Source organism: Octopus sinensis, linkage group LG8, assembly GCF_006345805.1.
Source record: "Octopus sinensis linkage group LG8, ASM634580v1, whole genome shotgun sequence".
Taxonomy (NCBI): Eukaryota; Metazoa; Mollusca; class Cephalopoda; order Octopoda; family Octopodidae; genus Octopus; species Octopus sinensis.
This window is the reverse complement of record NC_043004.1, coordinates 39918139-39939271: the sequence shown is the minus strand read 5'-3', so window position 1 is coordinate 39939271 and position 21133 is coordinate 39918139. Positions and strand designations below refer to the sequence as shown.

At 36.8% G+C, this 21133-nt stretch overlaps 1 protein-coding gene and 1 long non-coding RNA gene across 2 annotated transcripts in view; one reads left to right on the top strand and one right to left on the bottom strand.

Annotated features, from left to right (window-relative positions):
- Nucleotides 1-409: 409 nt before the first annotated feature.
- Nucleotides 410-21133, bottom strand: part of LOC118764538 — a 23171-nt gene continuing 2447 nt past the window's right edge. Inside the window, exons 2-4 of the long non-coding RNA XR_005000348.1 lie at nt 20126-20131; nt 18019-18022; nt 410-487 (exon numbers count right to left, since the gene is read on the bottom strand). This is a non-coding gene — a long non-coding RNA (uncharacterized LOC118764538). The remainder of the gene's footprint in view (nt 488-18018; nt 18023-20125; nt 20132-21133) is intronic.
- The window catches only part of LOC115214943 (guanine nucleotide-binding protein subunit gamma-1-like), a 41611-nt gene continuing 38865 nt past the window's right edge, over nt 18388-21133 (top strand). Inside the window, exons 1-2 of the mRNA XM_029784026.2 lie at nt 18388-18398; nt 19927-20032. Coding sequence (XP_029639886.1) covers nt 20002-20032 — 31 coding nt within the window. The 5' untranslated portion in view covers nt 18388-18398; nt 19927-20001. The remainder of the gene's footprint in view (nt 18399-19926; nt 20033-21133) is intronic.

The following is a 21133-nucleotide window of genomic DNA, read 5'->3' as shown; positions in this document are numbered from 1 at the left end:
ACAGAGAAATCTGATGGATACTAATTAATTTATTAATTAATCAACATATTCACATATTCACCTACAGTTGTTTCGTTTCACAAAATTAAAATTACAAAACAGAATGTATAGACATGTCTTTACATTCTGAGGATCCCAAACGTATCCTAATGTAATCCTTGTTATCCTTTATACACCCTGATGATTTTCCATTCAAGGTATTTAAAATGCAAAATTACATATTTAAATATATTTTTTAATTTGAACATTGTTTGTGAAATGAAACAAGTGTAATAGATTAATTAATAAATTACTTTGTATATATTAGATCTCTCTGGTTTCTAACTTGATAATAATGTTTGATATTTTACAATATTTTATGTAATATGTCATTGAAGAAATATCCCTTCAAAATATAATATATTAAACCAGTGTGTCTTGGATTAATATACCTATAAGAGGTTTAAATATCCTCATTGTGACTGATATATATATATATATATATACTCTTTTACTCTTTTACTTGTTTCAGTCATTTGACTGCGGACATCCTGGAGCACCACCTTTAGTCAAGCAAATTGACACCGGGACTTATTCTTTGTAAGCCCAGTACTTATTCTATCTGTCTCTTTTGCCGAACCACTAAGTGACGGGGACGTAAACACATCGGCATCGGTTGTCAAGCAATGCTAGAGGGACAAACACAGACACACAAGCATACACACATACATACATATATATATATACATATATACGACAGGCTTCTTTCAGTTTCCGTCTACCAAATCCTTTTACAAGGCTTTGGTCGGCCCGAGGCAATAGCAGAAGACACTTGCCCAAGATGCCACACAGTGGGACTGAACCCAGAACCATGTGGTTGGTAAGCAAGCTACTTACCACACAGCCACTCCTGTGCCTATATATGTGTGTGTGTTTGTGTGTGGAGGCACAATGGCCCAGTGGTTAGGGCAGCGGACTAGTGGTCGTAGGATTGCGGTTTTGATTCCCAGACCGAGCGTTGTGAGTGTTTATTGAGCGAAAACACCTAAAGCTCCACGAGGCTCCAGCAGGGGGTGGTGGCGACCCCTGTTGTACTCTTTCGCCACAACTTTCTCTCTTTCTTCTGTTGGCTTGCTCGCTTAGCCAGCGGGGTGGCGTCATTTGAAGGCTAAAACAATGCAGAGTGCATTGTGACCAGCGATGTGTAGCAACATCTGATAGCCTGGTCGGTCATAGTGATATATATATATATAAAAAATGGTTGAAGTGGTGCACAGATATTGTATATTAAAAAAGGGAGGAATTTTAGATAATCCTTTATTAGCGCTTTCATTTGTTTACAAACTCGTCAAGGCAAAATCAAAATAAATTTTTAATTTGTCTTGTTTGTAAACAAATAAAAGCAATAATAAAGGATTATCCAAAATTCTGACTGCCTCCTTTTTACTCAATACACACACACACATGCATATATTTATTTTGCATGCATACAATACAAACCTATTTGTTTATAATTAGTTTAACGATGTTTGGTGATGGAGATATGTTTGTTGTTTTGATTTTAGATAGTAATTTTTATGAACAGTAGCATTGTTTCTTATAGATTCCCAACATTCGGCCAAAACATTGGTTCACTGCATTTTCGATTGTGAGATAGACAAGTGAATGTTTTTAATTTTGTATACATCATTCAAAGAGCACCATTGTTTTTTGTTGGTGTGTGTGTGTGTGTGTGTGTGTGTGTGTGAGAAAGTCAATGTTTACATCCTTTCCTGGTATATGATGGAGGATGTAAAAATGCACATACAGACTTTTATAGAAGTGTGTGTGTGAGTTAATATTTTATTTCCTTGCTGGCATGGGTTGGGCGAATTGACACAATTCCATTCAGTTCATGTTCAAAATTAAAGCCATCCCGATGAGTTGGAGGACCACGTCATTGTTCTTGTGCATTCCATTTAAGGTATACATGGTTTCTATTGCTGGATGGTCTATCAAATAACACCCATAGATTTATTAATCAATTTGTGACTATTAGAGAAGACATCAGCTCAAGTTCTGTGTCGAGAAATTGAATCCTGAAACTCCTGGTTTACAGTTCCCGAAGTGACCTTCTTGACCAAACTGCTGTACTTGTGCTGAGATTGGGCTTCACTCAGCAGATCTCTGAATAAATGCATTCCATCCTTGACCATCCCACCTTTCCTTAGAGAAGGACTGACTGCCATATCCAATGTGTTCTTCCTGCCTGTAGTGATAGTAGTGATGGTGATGAAAATATCCAGCAGCGACTTCCTTCAAGTTGGTACTTGAGATTTATTGTGTGTGTGTATGCACGCGCGCGCGCGCGTGTGGCATCTAATTGTCCTTTGGGTTGGTGGTGGGGACAATTGTTATTGTTTCTGAACTTGGCCCAACTATCTATGTTGATAACAGAAGTAGACTTGCTTATGAAGTTAAAAAACTGATTGTTACAACACACTATTGTTATTGTTATCGCCATCTTCATAACTATCAGCAGCATCACTACTCCTTGATGCTTATTACTACCATCATCTCTGACGTCACCACCATCATCATCATCATCATCACCACCACTACCACTACCACCTATTTCTTCATTGCCCACAAGGGGCTAAACATAGAGGGGACAAACAAGGACAGACAATGGGATTAAATCGATTACAATGACTCCAGTGCGTAACTGGTACTTAATTTATCGACCCCGAAAGGATGAAAGGCAAAGTCGACCTCGGCGGAATTTGAACTCAGGACGTAACGGCAGACGAAATATGGCTACGCATTTCGCCCGGCACGCTAACGTTTCTGCCAGCTCCCCGCCTTCACTACCACCATCACCATCATCACTACACCACCACTACCACCATCACCACCACCATCATCATCATCATCACCACCACCACCATCATCACTACTATCAACATCCTCACTGTCATCACCACCATGGATATCATATAAGCAGAACCATTTGTGTGTTGTGCAAAAATACATTGTAATCAACTTTGTCTCTTCACATTTTAAGTTTGATTCCTGCTGTGCTCTCTTTTGTATTTTGCCCTTCTGGGGTTCCTAAAATAAATAACCAATTTTCTATACTTCTCTATCTGTGGCTTTGGGCCAGTCTGAGAAATCATCATCATCAGCAGCATTATCACCACCACCTCCAATACCACCACCACTATCATTATCACCATCATGGTGATGGATTGGCAAAACTATTAGAGCTTTGCACCAAATATTTTGTAAAATTTGTTTTGGCTTTTTATATTCTCAGTTTAAATCTTGCCTGGGTCAACCTTTTTATCCTTTTGAAAGTTTCCCAAAATAAGTACTAGTCAACTACTGCGGTCAATATAATCAGCTGTTCCTTCCCCCAAACTTCTGTCCTTGCATCTATGCTAGAAACAGTTACTATCCCCCCCCCCCACTAATTCTTTCAGGTTTGAAACTGGTTTCTTGTGGGTAATTAAAACAAAGTCATTATATTTGCGTCCATACATTTAATGCAGGGAGCATTATTGTATCAAAATCGAAATCGATCAAGATCAATGGAAATTGTAGCTGTGATACCAGTGCCGGTCGCACGTAAGCAAACCATCCGAACGTGGCCGTTGCCAGTGCCGCCCCGATGGGCCTCCATGCCGGTAGCATGTAAAAAGCACCATCAGATCGTGGCCATTGCCAGCCTTGCCTGGCCCCCATGCCGGTGGCACGTAAAACGCACCATCCGACCGTGGCCATTTGCCAGCCCTGTCTGGCACCTGCGCTGGTGGCACATAAAAAGCACCCACTACACTCACGGAGTGGTTGGCGTTAGGAAGGGCATCCAGCCGTAGAAACATTGCCAGATCAGACTGGGCCTGGTGCAGCCTTCTGGCTTCCCAGACCCCGGTTGAACCATCCAACCCATGCTAGCATGGAAAGCGGATGCTAAATGATGATGATGATGATGTACTAGAAGGCCCATTATGCAGGATCTTATTTCAGTTTCCTTGGTGACTGAGAATAAAAGGCACTTCCCCAGAATGAGTTTCCACAGGCTTAACCCTTAGGTATCACTGATACTCATTTTCAGCTGAGTGAATTAAAGTGACATGAAATGAAGAGTCTTGCCCAAGGATACAATGTGTCATCTGGCCTGGAAATTGAACCCATGACTTTTCTGTGTGACTTTTGTCTTTGAATCATTAATTCTCTAAGCTAAATTATACAGATGACCAGTGATCTGTTGTGTTTATTTTCAAGCTTGGTTAAACTCTATTTGATGAGCTTTCTATCTTTAATAAAAACTGGCAATAACTCTTATGTTTGTGTTGTAGCTTTTTAGCTTAGCCTCGACATGGTTAGACACAGCCCAGTGTTTCTGCCTGTTTGGTAAGAATCAGGTCTTATTTCTATCTATAGCTGGGTAGTTTATCTATACTTGGATTTGAGACATTGAAATTTAACTTCAGTAATTTCCCAACTCAGTATTTGAAGCCACTTAACACTTTAGCTCAGAGCAGTTGATGGCAGAATCTTAGATGTCAGACACAAATGTCTTTTGCTGTTTATTCAAGCTTTTTACATTCCCCTCTCACTAAAATAAAGTGCCAATATTTGTCATATACTGGGCTTGATTTAACACTTTTGATACAAATCTGCTTGTGACTGCCACTTGTTCTGTGTTATAAACTTCTTGTTTTAACCCTTTTGTGTTCAGATTATTCAATCAAACATAATGCTTATTGATTCACATTGATTTGAATTAATCATGCATTATCTCATATCTTCAAGATCTTGATGGTGTAATTACTTAATGTAGAATAACATTGTAGGGTAGGTGTGAGAGCCTGGATCTGGTCAGTTTGAACATAAAACAGATTAACTATTTTGGCTGGATATGGCCGGTTTAAATACTAAAGAGTTAAAGTGCTCTAAATTAAAACGTTATCAAAATTATATTGTTAATTTCTTCCAGACACCATCTTAATAATGACAATGTTATTCTGATAAATTCATCATTATTTTAAACGCTGTTTAAAACAGAGGCATTGTATGTCTTCAGAAATATAACAAAAGGGTTGACTGTTGGAGCTAGAGTTCTGAAGGAAATCAGAAGTTGTTTTGGTGCCAAGCTGCATTGGAACATGTCCTTCCCTTCAGCGACATCAGCAGTATCGAGACTGAAGAATATTCGGTTACATACCTACAAAGCACCTCAGCTCACCCATCATTTTTGTTTTGAAATCCGGTGTCTAGTATTTAATTAATTAAACTTTTTTCTTTTAATTATCTGAAGTTTCTGCCATATTTAACTATGTATGGTACTTAGTTGATTAATCTTGGGTCAGTGGCAAAGTTTGAAATATTGATTAAACGTTGGTAAAATTTCAAACTCCACGACTGTAAACTATTGAAGCCTGAAGATCAATCAGCCATTACCATATCATTCTTTCTTCTATTTTATTTCTTTTTCTTTTAGTTTAATTAAGCCTTTTATTACTGTATTTCTAATAAGTAGACTTAAGTGTTTCACTTAGTTTCGTTTGAAATCAAGATTTCAGAAGATTTTTAATAAAATATAACTTTGTACACTAGTGGTGTTGTTTTTGTTGTTTAACCCTAGGTAGTCCTCATAGAGCAGATACAATGATCAGATGTTCAAGCCTTACCTAACCTATTTATTTTACTAGCAATCTGAGCATCTGTATAGAGGCTCTTTAACTGTCTCATTTATATAATTTACTTTTTATCCTTTACTTGTTTCAGTCATTGGGCTGCATCCATGCTGGGGCACAACCTTGAAGAATATATAGTTGAACAAGTCAATCCCAATATATTTTCTTTTAGTAAGTCTGGTACTTATTCTGTTGGGCTCTTGCTGGACTGTCAAGTTTGGGGGATGTAAACAAACCAATACTGGTTATCATGTAGTAGTGGATACACACACCTATATTTGTATGACAGGCATCTGCAGTTTCCATCTGCCAAATTCACTTACATGGTATTGATCAATCTGGAGCTATAGAAGACACTTGCCCAAGGTGTCATGCAGTGAGACTGAACCCAAATAAACAACACATGCTCTATATATTCCGTCATCACTCATTTATTATTGTTCTTATTTTATTTTATGTCCATTCTCTGGAGTCTTTTGTCACACATCTGTGACCTCTTCAGTGACCCTTTCCATTTATGTGTATCTTTTTGCTCTGCCTAATCCATCATGGGTGAATGTATAGTGTGCAGTTCCACTGTGTGGAACCTTTGGCATGTGTCTTCTACTATAGCCTCGGGCCAACCAAAGCCTTATGAGTGGATTTGGTAGATGGAAACTGAAAGAAGCCTGTCATATATATGTTTGTGTGTGTGTTTACGTCCCCGTAACTTAGCAGTTCAGCAAAAGAGACCCATAGAATAAGTACTAGGCTTACAAAAAATGAGTCCTGGGGTTGATTTGTTCAACTAAAGGCAAAGCTCCATCATGGCCACAGTCGAATGACTGAAACAACTAAAAGAATAAAAAATAAATCCCAAAATATAACAGTATTCTTTCTCATCGTTATGCTGTTAAGGTATTAAGCATGTAATTTTGAAGAAAACTTTCAGACAGATTTTTCTGTATCATAAAGAAAATCAGATTCAAGGTGAAAGGACACTAAAACACTTTTTTTTTTGTCTTCAGTTAATTTTTGTTGATGCAGATTTCAGACAACTATTATTGTTTGGTTCACTTATTGAACTGAAGTATATGATAGGGTGTCCCGTCTGCAAATGTCCCATCTGATTGAACTGATGTATATGATAGGGTATCCCATCTGCAAATGTGCAGGTGTTTTATTTAACTGATGGAATTTGACTACGCCTTCCAGAGAGGCAAGTGACCACATAAAAGCAGTTTTCTTTGATGGTTTGACTAAAATAATAATTCATTCTTAATCATTGGTGTCAAGTTGGTCAGCACTGGTACGCACTTGCTTCTGATATGTAATGTATGAAAAAAGAGTGGGCTGGAAGGAATGTTAAAGGTTATTTATCTTGATGCAGTCATTCCTTGACGGATGATTAATGATACGCAATAGAAACATCTGAATTATTAGTTGATAATGATGCACCTGTTTTAGCTATTCTTAAAACACTACCAAAAATCAATATTTCCTACTATTTTCTGTTTTTGGAAGACTTGACAAGTTTTATTAATAATTTCAGTTTACAGTTGACTTAACTGATATAATTCAATAACTTCTGTAATCAATGAACAAAACTGAAGTCTTTCTAATTAAAGTTTCAGTCCTACTGCAGTTTCTATATTCAGAAAGTAAGAGATGTAGTATATTGTCTTAATAGTGAAATATTTGGATGTGTAGGTATGTTGTATCTTGTTTTTCTCACCCCTGCCTTACTTTCTCTCTTGTTTGGCAAGCATTCTCCTTTGCTGTTATGTTCTTTCATTGAAGACCTTATACAATGTTTAGTTTCTTTTTTTTTTTCTTTTCTTTTCTGGCTTTTTCTGATTAAAAGTGTGCAAAATGAATTATTGAGTTCATAAAGACTTGGAAATTTCAAAATGATTTTGGCACCCTATTCTGTAAAGGTTATAAATTGGCATAGAATTTTAATGTTAAAAATACTCTAAATTTAGTCGGTCATCACAATGAAGCAATGAATTGTATACCACCACCTTTCGAAGACGTTCTTTCATGTAAATTCTAATTGCTATTATGTACACACATACACAATTTGAAAGGAACCTTCATTTCCCTCTAACCAATATTTTCAACTACTTCTGTGGGAGAGAGAGAAACAGAAAAAAAAAAAAAGAAGCTCTATTCAAGTAATTGGCAGATATTCAGTCACTAACCTATCATTGATTTACATACTTGCACTTGTGGTTTCTTTTATTTATTAGTGCAGTGGTGTTTTTCACTTTCTCAGTTTTTTTTATACAGATATTTTTCTTCTTCTCTAGAATAATTTCAAATCGATGCTCAATAAAAGAATTTGGCAAGATAACAAATTTCATGTAGACTCTTACTTCCTGTTTCTAAGAGTTTAATTATTTAAGTTTGACTACAAGAAATTACCAAAGCAAGTATTCTAGCTCTTGAGTGAAAAACCAAATGTTGAACTGGTTGTGGTGATGGTGGTCATGGTTTAGGGAGAGTGTGTTTTATACTGTCTCCCCCTAAAAAAAGGTTTAATAAAATTTCCATCAAGCATAGCTTTATAGATAATAAGTTCACCTCTCAATCATATAGTTTCGGGTTCTGTCCCTCTGCACAGCACTTAAGACACATATCTTCCTTTTCTGGCCACAGGGTACTTGGCAGTCTGACCAGCACTAGCAGCAAGAAAAAACCACTTGATATACACTGCAAGGTGGTTGGCATTAGGAAGAGCATACTGCTGGAGAAACCAAAGCTGACATGTAGCAAAATGCAGCCCACTGGATCCTGTCCAACTGTCCGACTTATATTATCATGTAAAATGTACATTAAATGATGATTATGAGGATTATGATCATCATCATCATCATTTAACGTCCGTTCTCCATGCTGGCATGGGTTGGACGGTTCGACCGGGGATTTGGGAAGCCAGAAGGTTGCACTAGGCTCCAGTCTTGATCTGGCAGAGTTTCTACAGCTGGATGCCCTTCCTAATGCCAACCACTCCGTGAGTGTAGTGGGCGCTTTTTACGTGCCACCGGCACAGGTGCCAGGCGAGGCTAGCAACAGCCATGATTGGATTGGTGCTTTTTACGTGATGATGACGGTATTAATCAATGCCTTGTGAGTGACATCTAGTGAATGGAATTTATACAAAAGCTTGTTTTTGTGTGTATTTTGTTTTACTGGTGTAAACTTTTACCAAGTTGCTCCCCATTATGTTGCAAATCTATTTGATAAATATTGTTGAAATAAATACAATATGTATAAATTTCACAATGATGGTGCCCTAATGGTGCCCTAACATAGCTGTAATCCTGTAACTGAATGAAATAAAATAAATGAATAAATATTATAATTACTATATATTTCTGTTGCCCCCATTTCTCTTTCTCTCTCTCTCCCCCATCGAAGGATGTTTCAGTTTGTTGCTGACCTATGTTAAGTCAAACTGAAGAATACAATATTTTTAATGACTTGGACAAGAGTAAAAGGTAATGACCACGAACCTTTTTCATTATCTCTGAGGTTAGTGAGAGCAAGAGAGGCAGTTATCCTCACATTGGGGTTTCTTTGTTTAAAACAGAGATCATACTGGGCTAAAGGCACACAATTAGCCGGTGGTGTTGTTAACCCAGGCCATGGTTTAAGACAACTACCCAAGAACAAAGACAATCTCTCTCTTTCTGGCCAGTTTCCACCTTGCTTCTGTTTACCAGCATTCACTTGGGGTCTAGATTGACCAGGGAACTGCATGCTGGAACTGAACCAAAAATTACTATGGCAAACTTGAACTCACTATTGCAAAGCAAACATCTTAATTCCCAACCATTCTGGGAGTGAAATAAGGAATCATTGTAATCTAGCTTGATCATAGCTCAATGTTGGACGGGAGGATTTTGGCCAAAGTTCTAGGCTTTTAAAGTTAGATTGGCTGGAATATAGATCTAAGGCATTCTAGTAGTGGCCATATCATCTTATTTTAAGACTTTCTATTATGTTGTCCTAGATATACTGTGTCCATTCTTTTTCTTAAGACCATATGATTTGAAGAAGCTTTGGCTGCTATTTCGTGCAGGCTGAGCAACAGGACTCCCAAGTAACCCACTTAGATATGCACTCTTGTAATCAAACTAGAAGAAAGGGAAGACCTAGACAATAAAGCAAATAGTTATTAGTTATTAGTTGAATTGTTCTGACTGGGATTATGTAATATTATCTGGTCACTAGTTGGGATTGAACTGTGGCCTCTTTGGTTCACTCATCTAGTGCCTTATGCTCTGCAGTTGTTGATTAGTCAAAAATATGTGTGGTATGTCATAGTAATAGTAGCTGGAGCTTTATCAGTAGTAGTAGTAGCTTCCTTATCTACTTTATTTGAAATTAGTACTGTGTATGTATGTATGTATATATTTATTTATGAGCTTGCTTGTGTCTTCCTCTCTTTCTATCTGTATGTGCGACCTTTTCATTAGATAATTGATATATCTCTTCTCATGCATGTAGAATTAACCACACAAGCATATTGTCTGGTTTGCAACACATTGCAGCACCTAAGTAATGTTACGTTTCTATTTGATTTTTTTTGATTTTTTATCTATAATTTTTTTTTTTTTTTGGCAGTTAGCTTCTGCTAGAATTATCATGATTTATGTTTCTGCTTTTGTAATTTGTCCTTGTAATGTCCCCTCATCCATTGCTTCTCTGGCAGCTAAAAGAAGCCATTATTATTATTATTTACATTTCTTTACATGATTCTACTCTCCATTCATCAGTCATGTTAGTAATTAAATGAAATACTTTCCATCTGTTACGGCTGAGTACACACCATAACAACACACCTTAGATTTTTTATCTGACCAGCACTGTATCATTGTCTCACTCGGCATGTGGTTGTGTGTCTGAGCCAGCTGAAGTATTTGGTGAGATGGTTGTTTTGTTTCCATTTGTTTAACAGAGTTTGTTTTTTTACAGTTTAGCTTCTACTTCAGTTGCAAAATTTCTTGCCTGTCATGTTTAGTCTCATTCTGTTAACCTTTTGTTTGTTTGTTTGAGGACCAAAATTGATTTGGTTTGGTTTAACTACTGTTATTAATAATGTAAAAGGTTTCTGTCTTCTAAATGATCTGAAGCAGTGGCAATATACATACATATATTCATTGTTTAAACCTCGCCAAGATAAATATTTAAACCACCTGATGAATGACTGTAACTCGAAAATTTAAAGAAATTAACAGCCATGAAACGATTGTAGTGTTATATTAATTATATTTTTTTGATAATTTTATTATATATTTAAATAATATAATTAAATAATCTTATGTATTGGCTTAAGTTTTTCATTGTATGATTTGCCTAATAGTGGTTTTGTCTCTAATTTAATATAATATATATATATATATATATATATATATATATATATATATATATATATACAAAGTGAGATAGGGGTTATGAGTGTAACCCACTATGGGATATCATTTATCCAATATACTGCCAGTAAAGTACCCAGAAGGCTAATACATAAATGCTAAGAATTGCAATGCAATTAATTCATTTATTGTATTATATGGGCGAAGGTAAAATGTTTTACCTCAAATTCATTACCTCAATACATCTGACTAATATGGGCATAATGGGATACTCTTATCTACAGGCTGAAACAGCTGTAAGATCCATTTTATATGTATTATTCTTATGGTATTATCTTACTTAGTGATGTATATTGTTTTATTCTGTCTTATTCTGTTGGATTTGGATGTTCCTATTTAATCTAAATAATTAGTTAATAAATTATATGAATTGGTATTATCTGGAAGTTGATGATTGAAAGAAATCTATTCCTCCATTTTCTTATTTTGTATATATATATATATATATATATATATATACACACACACACACACAGATAGATTGTTGATGGGTATAGGTACAGGTGTGGCTATGTGGTCAAGTAGTTTGTTTCTCTATCATATGGTTTGAGGTTCAACCCCACTGTATGGCAACTTGAGCACATATCATCTATGGCTCTGCAGTGCCCAAGCTTTGCGAGTGGACTTCATTTAAAGGAAGTGAAAGAATCCTGTGTGTGTATGTGTATGTATGTGTGTGTGTATGTGTATGTATGTGTGTGTGTGTGTGTGAGTGCATATATTTGTGGCTCCTTGTTTTGGTATGGCCCGATAATTGTGTCATGCGGTGTTATTCATTTAAATGGCAACAGGGAAATATTACTTTGCTTGGAAACAAGTAAAGGTTCACGATGAAAAGGGAATTCAGCTGTAGAAAATGTACTTTAATAAGGCAGTGAGCTGGCAGAAATGTTAGCACACCGGACGAAATGCGTAGCCATATTTCGTCTGCTGTTACGTTCTGAGTTCAAATTCCGCCGAGGTCAACTTTGCCTTTCATCCTCTCTGGGTCGATAAATTAAGTACCAGTTACACACTGAGGTTCGATGTGGTCGATTTGATCCCTTTGTCTGTCCTTGTTTGTCCCCTCTATGTTTAGCCCCTCGTGGGCAATAAAGAAATAAGAAAATGTACCTTTATAGGCTCAATTCTTCCTCATATGAATGGGAAAATGTGGATATTAAAGCAATGATAATGATGATGGTGGTAGTGTATGTATATCATAGTGACAAAGATAAATATCTTGTACATTTAAATGAACCCAGACAAATTCCTCTGCGGAATACCTTTGTGTGTATGTGTGTCTAATAAATGTATAGTAAAAAAAATGCACAGAAGGACAACAAAAAAACACACTGTAAAAAACACAGACGTGGACCTGCTTATCTCCATTCAGTTACCAACCAAAAGTCTTCACAAAAATCTTTGTGCCATTATCAATATGATTATTCAGTTTGGTGGTGTCATCAGCAAAACCTTGTTAGGGTAAGTGAAAGGACATAAAGGATTGTGATGGAAACACAAGCAAATGACAAATGACAAAATAAGGACATGATGTAATGGAAAACGACACTGGTCATCGTCATATATACGAATATATGCATATGTATAAAGGCCTTTCAGCTGAGACAGCATCATATTGCATGTTTCACCTCTCTCTCTTTCGGAGAGGCACTGAGCACCTACACGCACACATACACACACGGCAGTAACTTCCGCCTACCGAATTCAATCACAAAGCTTCGGTCGGCTCGGGGCTATTGTAGAAGACACCTGCCCAAAGTGCCATGCAGTGGGACTGAACCCGAAACCATGTAGCCAGGAAGCAAGCTCCCCAACCACACAGCCATGCCCCATCATTGTTTGATGACTGCTTCCATGCATACATGGGTAGGACAGTTGACGGGAGCTGACCGGGTAGAAGACAACCCTAGGCTACTGTGTCTGTTTTGGCAGGGGTTTTACGGCTGGATGCCCTTCCTAACACAAACCACTCTGCAGAGTGGACTCAGTGCTTTTTATGTGGCCCTGGTGTGCCATGAGATGATGCTAGGTGTGCCACAGTGTAACCTGAATATAATTTGCCCCTTATACTTTTACTCTTTACTCTCTTTTACTCTTTTACTTGTTTCAGTCATTTGACTGTGGCCATGCTGGAGCACCACCTTTAGTCGAGCAAATCGACCCTAGGACTTATTCTTTGTAAGCCTAGTACTTATTCTATCGGTCTCTTTTGCCGAACCGCTAAGTTATATTTTTAGTTCAGGTGTGCCACCAAATTTTGATAAGAATACAAGTTTATTGTAAGTGAAGAGAGGTTGCAGAGCACTGCTTTAGAAAACTGGAACACTCATCATTAAAACTAGTGATGGCATTCTTTAGTTACTATTATACTTACTCCATTTCATACTGTTTGTAAACGATTGCCTGTTGGACTTAAAATGTTGGGGTTTCCCTATAACTGACAGTTTACTGTTTATTACGACTCATCAATCATTTCTGATGATCAAAATCATTATAACCGTCGCCATCCTGTGTTTTTTTTTTTTAATTCAGGTTTTGTGTGTCATACTATTTAATGTGACTTTCTTCTCTTAAGACAATAGGTATAATTTCAAAGAGATTTTGCTATTATTTCTAGCAGATCATGATCTGCAATTTGGTAGCCCAGTGCTCAGGTCACTTGTTTAAATCTACTTATGTGTAAGATTAGTGTTAAATGTTCTCTGTTTTGAAAAGTTAACTGTAAAAACCTTAATCTTATCATCTGGAAATGTTCCTTTATTAAGCCTTTGCCTTTTCATAAGTTGGCCCTACACGTTGTTTGTTGTTAGCCCTCATTTCACACATTCCAAGTAAGAAAACTTTTCCTTTCACGCATAGATACATCGATACAGGGAAATATATCCTGTATGTTGCATATGACACTGAGTACAGGCAAAGGGTTGGAACTGTACGTATTGATTTTAGTCTTTTAGGTTCTACTTCCTCTCTCTTTCTTGCCCGCTTCCTTCCTCCCCACCTCTTTCTGTTTCTTTTAGATACCTTTTTGTTTATGCCACTCTGTAGTCTATGCAAATGGAATATTTTCTTGGTAACCTGAGTTAGCAGTCTAGTTTCAGTTTATGATCACTGCTACTTCACTTTGTTTTCCTTCCTCCGGTTATGCTCTTCATAAAATCTTTTCATATCTCAACACTTCACAAGTCAATAATGCTAATCACACTTTAATGGATATCTCTATGTTTTATGAACAAAATTAATAAAGGAAATCAAACAATTGACTTGTCTTTCTCACACTTGTAAGATGGAAAATAAAATAACGATTTGATTTATTATTGTTTGATTGATTTCTTTAACTCAGGATAAAAAAAACAAAAAAACAAAAAATAATAATGATAATAATAATATCAAGTTCAAAATTATTCAGAAATCTTATAATGGTTAAAATCAACTTTAAATGAAAAAAGAAATATATATATATATATGAATTACAAAATAAAAGGACAAATAAAATGCAAAAAAAAAAAAATAATAATTAAATGGAATAAAGAAAGAAAAATTTTTAGAAGTCACATTGGGAAAATGTTTTAACCCATTAAACTGTCACTAACTCTAATCTGTCAAATTGAATCCTTTAGAATTCAAAAGACAAGGTTGATTATCATCGCTGCTTCCAAACCGAACTTTATTTTTTTTTTTTGTCAGCTTAACCCTCTAGTATCTTAATCAGCTATACCTGACCCCAATATTCTATCTGCTTTATGTTCAAACTAGCCACATCTGGCCTCTCACACCTACCCTACAAATGCCATTCTAAAAACAATCACTTCATTGAAATCTGAAAGCTATGAGACAACGCATAATCAATTGAAAAAAAACAATGTAAATAAATAAGCATTAGATTTAACAGAGTAATCCTTATGCTAATGGGTTAATCCCTTTCCATACTGATTTGTCAGAGATCTCCTCTGGTTCTGTAATACAACACCGTCAATTTGGAAGAAAGTGTTGGTATCTAAATTAGAACCTTCCATCATAATTTTATGTGAAAGCTTTCAATTTAGTTGTTCCAAACACAAGCTTAATAACTTGGAAGTTATTTTATAAAACCTTTCACGCACTTTTTAGCCTTTCAATTTGGATTTTGTTCCAAAATGAATTGGAGTGCAGCATAGGCAGTGTTTTTTTGGTTTTCTTTTCAAGGAATATATTTGCATAAGGGTCAACAAAATCAAATTTTAGTTGGCTTGTCTTGGAAATCTCATTTAATTTTGTTTTATTGACATCAAAAACAAAAGCATGGTCATGTGTGAGTGAAACTCTTTCTCTCTCTCTCTCCCGCTGAGAATGTATTCTAAATAAGTTCTCATAGGTGCAGGAGTGGCTGTGCAGTAAGAAGCTCACTTCCCAACTACATGGTTCCAAGTTCAGTCCCACTCTGTGGTACCTTGGGCAAGTGCCTTCTACTATAGCTTTGGTCCGACCAAAGCTTTGTGAGTGGATTTGGTAGACAGAAACTGAAAGAAGCCCACCATATGTATGTATGTATGTATACATGTGTGCCTCTGTTTGTCCCTAACTACCGTTTGACAATTGGTGTTGGTGTGTTTATGTCCTCTAAACTTAGCAGTTTGGCAAAAGAGACCAATGGCATAATTACCAGGTTAAAAAAAAAATTACTGGAGGTTGGATTCAGTCAACTTAAACTCTTCAAGGCAATGCCCCAGCATGGCCACAGTCTAATGACTGAACCAAGTAAATGAATAAAAGAGTAATATAGTTTAAATTGTTCACAAGAACTGCTTGAGTACTACCATATATGCTGCTGAAGCCATTGTCTGATGTTGTTCTATGAGGGAAATTGAATTGATACCGCTCATGTGAAGGTGCTGCCTTGCTTCAAATGTAAATCCATGAGATCTTATAGATGGAATAGAACTGATGAGATCTGTTTTTTGCAGATTCCTTATAGTATGTAAGAGAACATTCAAGATCAGTGCTTTCCGTTGAGCCCTCAACTATTTCTTTAAAGATCTTCACTTATAAATATGACTGTTTTGAAATTAGTGAATTATTTTGATGGAGTAAGGGGGGGGTTAAAATAGCAAGATGTCATGTGTTTGTGGCCCCATGGTATATTTTATACCCTTTTATATTTTAATCCCACTAGAACTTTTCATCCTTCTGGAAGTTAATAAAATGTGTTTGTGAAGCACTGAGATCAAAAGTATTGATTTCAAATTTTGGTACAAGGCCAGCAATTTTGGAGGAGGGGTTAAGTCAAATCGACCACAATATTCAGTGGTACTTATTTTATCACTCTAAAAGGATGAAAGGCAAATTTGACCATGGCAAAATTTGAACTCAGAATCTAAAGACAGACAAATGCTGCTAAGCATTTTGTCTGGCATGCTAGCTTGCTGCTTTAACTGAGATCAGTAATATTAACAGTTCTTTCCTAAATTGTGTGGGTTTTGTACCTATGTTGACCCTCTTGGGATACCCAGGCCAATTGATACAAGCTGAAAGGACTTTGAGGCTGATCCATCGGTCCAGTGGAACAAATGTTGGAGAATGATTGGTTTTTAAGTGTAATGGCTAATCAGAGATCATTTTTTAGTAAATGAATTTTGAGAGAAAAAAGTTGTGTTTTTGGCTACACATATCAAAACACTGTGTGTCTCAAAAGGGTTAAAAATCATTATTACTGATAAACTGAATCTTTGCCCTGTCCTTTTTCCTATTTTGTGATTTTCAAATGGTTTAAACTCTGTTGATCATCATGGGCTCTTGTATTTGACATGCATGGCAATTATGGTACTCAGTTGCACCGTATTTTATAAAACAGAAAAATGAGGTCAATTAAACCAAATAATGTATCCATTAGCATTTGTTACTAATTTGTTGTGGCTGTTTGCTTCCTAGGTCAGTTCTTGTTGAGTTGAATCATTCCAGCATTCCAGCTGTGACCATCCTGTCTGCTATTAGGCAGTGTAGCTAGAGCTACAGTATCTAATGTTAACCTTCAATTCCCATGACTAGGTTGTAGTTTGAAGGAGAATCGGTTGCTATTTGTTACAGGTTTGGCAGCCGTACCTCATTAGCTCATAACGAGTTTATTTACAAAACCTGGTGCCAGACTGCATGCTTGCACTAGAAGAGAGTTGGACTTGATGAGGAAAAAAATGCATTATCTGGAAGTTTTTGAATATTTTTGATATTTCTGATGGAAATGGTCGAGACAGTGAAGCAGCAAACCAAATATTTCAGTGTATTTAGTCTCATGTTTCTTAGTTCTGGTTTTTTAACTTCCTCCAGAATCAACTTTGTCTTGTTTTTATTTTATTGACAGTAAGTACAAGTAACATAGGAGTAAAGGAAGCAGCCCCTTTGTGGTCATGCACCCTGCTAAGAATAGCTGCAAATTCTTCCGACTCATTTTTGCCAGCTGAGTGGACGAGAGCAACAGGAAATGAAGCGTTTTGCTCAAGAACACAACACATCACCCAGTCCAGGAATCAAAACCACAATCTTACAATCATGAGTCCAACAACCTAACCATTAATCCATACGCCTCCAAAGGGACTTGGGTAAACCAACTTCCGTATGTCATTGGTAGTTGTTTAGCTCTTTAGCATTTAAACTGGCCATATCTAACCCAAATGTTCTACCTGTTTTATGCTCAAACTGGCCCCATCCAGCTTCTCACACCTGCCTTACTATGTCATTCCAAAAATGAAGTCACATCACCAAAACCTCAAAGTTGCAGGATAATGCATGATTAATTCAAAACAATGTGGATAGATAAGCATTACATTTGACAAAGTAGTCTGATGCTAAAGGGTCAACTCCACATCAGCCCTGATTAAGCAGGCTTATGATTAAAGGTTTATAATCGTGACTATTCCACATTATTTTCTTTTTCATACAAAGCAGCAGGAACTATATTATCCAACATGTCTTTTTTTTTTTTTTGATCTGCCAGATCAAGATTGGAGTCTGGTGCGGCCATGTGGCTCGCCAGCCCTCAGTCAAAATCGTCCAACCCATGCTAGCATGGAAAACGGACATTAAACGATGATGATCATCATCATCATCATCATCATCATCATACATGGGTTGGACAGCTTGACAGGAACTGACAAGGCCAAGGGCTACACCAAGTTCTGTAATCTGTTTGGGCTTGTTTTCTATGGCTGGATGCCCTTTCTAATGCCAACTATTCCACAGTGTACTGGGTGCATTTTATGTGTCACCTTGGTTTTAGGATCTCAATCCTGTTGCACTGGGTAGCATAAATCTTTCCTTTCATAAATCCCAAGTTACTCTGGTGCTTGAAGATAATTGGGATTGTGTATTGTATACAAATGCATTGACACCAAGGAAATGTGTCTTCTGTATCATATGATACACAGGTACACAGGACAGGCAAAGGGTTAAATAATGCCAGCACCAATAAAATATACTGTTATAGAAATTAGATGCAGTTTACTGTATTCCTTCTTCAGTAATGGCTTTGTACTGCACAATGAATTCAGTGGTAGCATCTAAAGAAAATCGATGGACTAGTAGAATTAATGGAAACTAGAGCATAATAATGGTTTCAAATTTTGGAACAAAGCTCGCAGTTTTGAAGGAATGGTGTTTAGTTGATTGCATCAGCCCTTAGTGTTTAACTAGTGCTTATTATATCAACCTGGAAAGGATGAAAGATGAAGTTGATTCGGTAGAATTTGAACTCAGAATGCAAAGAGTTGGAAGGAATACCACAAAGCAAAGCATTTTGTCCAACATGTTAACAGTTCTGCCAGCTTGCCACACAGCATAATTATGGTCTTTTGATATATGTCTCCTTTTACAGAGTTCAAATTCAGCACACTTCAACTTCATTCTTCACCCTTCCCTGGGGGTTGAATATGATTGACTATGCCTTAGTTAGAAGCCATTCTAACTTTAGCACAGTATGTATTGTTAACTTTTTAAAACAATAATGATGTGGGCAGGTGTCTTCTACTATAGCCTCAGGTCAACCAAAGCCTTGTGAGTGGATTTGGTAGACGGAAACTGGAAGAAGCCCGTCTGTATGTGTGTACATGTTTGTGTGTCTGTGTTTGTCCCCCCACCATTGCCTGACAACCGACGGTGGTGTGTTTACGTCCCCGTAACTTAGCGGTTCAGCAAAAAGAGACTGATAGAATAAGTACTAGGCTTACAAAGAATAAGTCCTGGGGGTCGATTTACTCGACTAAAAGGCGGTGCTCCAGCATGGCCGCAGTCAAATGACTGAAACAAGTAAAAGAGTAAAGAGATTGCAGGAATCTGTAGAATACCTTGTGGTATTTATGTCCCTTAACATTCTGGATTCAAATCCTAGTGAGTTCAAGTTTGCCTTTTAGCCTTTTCTGGGGTCAACTAAATATGTCGCAGCATAGTCGTAGAGTCAGTCAATACAGATCAACTCTACTCTCATTAAAAGTGTATAGCGGTGTTGTAACGAAGATGGTGATCAAACATCTGAAGACATGGAAGTATTTTTTTTTTTAATCTTGCAGAAAAAAAAATTAATCAGTGTTTTTTTTTCTTTTTAATTCTTTAAAATTTTTTAATTTTTTATTTTATTTTATTTTTCTTGTGCATGTCAAATTTTGGTTTTAAGTGTTACTGTCTTTAATTCTTTTTGATTTTTTTTTTGTTTTATTCCTCTTTTTTTTTATATATATTAAAGATCATTACAGTTGAAATTTGTCTATCATCAGGATGTGTGAAAAAATAAAAAAAAGTGATGTGCATACATATTTAAATCACAGAAAAAAAAAAGAAAGAAAGAAAGAAATCAAAGAAAACTATGATTTGAACTTTATTTCAGGCAGAGAGCGGAGGACGGCCATTTGGATACTTCTCTTACATGAGCACGTAGTGGTCTCACTTCAACGAACAAAATGACATCGGGTGCACAACCAACAGCTGCAGGTCGACGGAATTGCTTACTAATACCTCACTTCCTCACCTAAATATTAGAGACAGTAACAATTCAGCAAATGCTCTCTCTTATGTGCATTCTACAAGTTTCTGTGTGCGTGTGTGTTTCAACTATTTTATAAATTGTTTCCATAGGGAGTATGAATGTGAGTGTATACATATGTTATGTCAGGCTCGTGTGTGTGTGAGTGTATTATAAACTTGGTAAATTCCATTGTCTCGACCACGGTCGAACAATGATGATGATGATGTATTATAAATACAAATCATGAATTTGGTTTTCCTTTATTTCATCTGTTACGTATGTTCCTGTGTTTGATAATTGATGTCATATTATAAATGTGATTTAAATGCAATTTACAGAGCAATTTAATCATTCTGAACACATTCTTAGGCAAGCCCTACTCAGACTGTGTAGTATCCAATGGTATCACACAGCAGAGGGAGTTTAACATGATTACTATTAAGAGTTGCAACCAAAATGATAGTTTTGTCACACACCTAATGCATCCATTTCTAATTTATACACACACATACAATGTGTATGTTAAGTTAAGTTAATTTTTGGCTCAAAAAGCATAAAGCATGGCCATGTAGGGGGACATGGAGTTATGTACAGGGAGGGTGTTCATGCAAAGAGTTCAGGCCATTTCTGCTCAAGAGAGACTTTGAACCAAGTGGTCATCGGCATCTTCACTATCTCGTCCGGCAGCTTATTCCACGGATCCGCAAGCCGGACGGAGAAAGCCCTTCTCCTTCGATTGAGATGAAATCGTCACAGATAGAGCTTTTCGGAGTGACCCCACAGCCGATGCTCTGGAGCAGCAGTGGAGAACAGCTCTTTCGAGAGGTTACACTTTCTGCTTATGATGTTGTGAGCAAGTGTCTGTGTCTGTTGTCAGTTCAGTACCATAATTTCATGCTGGTATCTAATAGTCTGAACATGGCAGTCTTTTCTGAACTTTGTTTCAGTTTTTGAAGCATGAAACAAGATGGGCCCGTCACATGTGTGATATCACTGGTGCTCTGTCTGTCCTCTTGAAAATGTCTTATAAAATTATGCTGTCTGCAACCTGATATTGAAGACACATG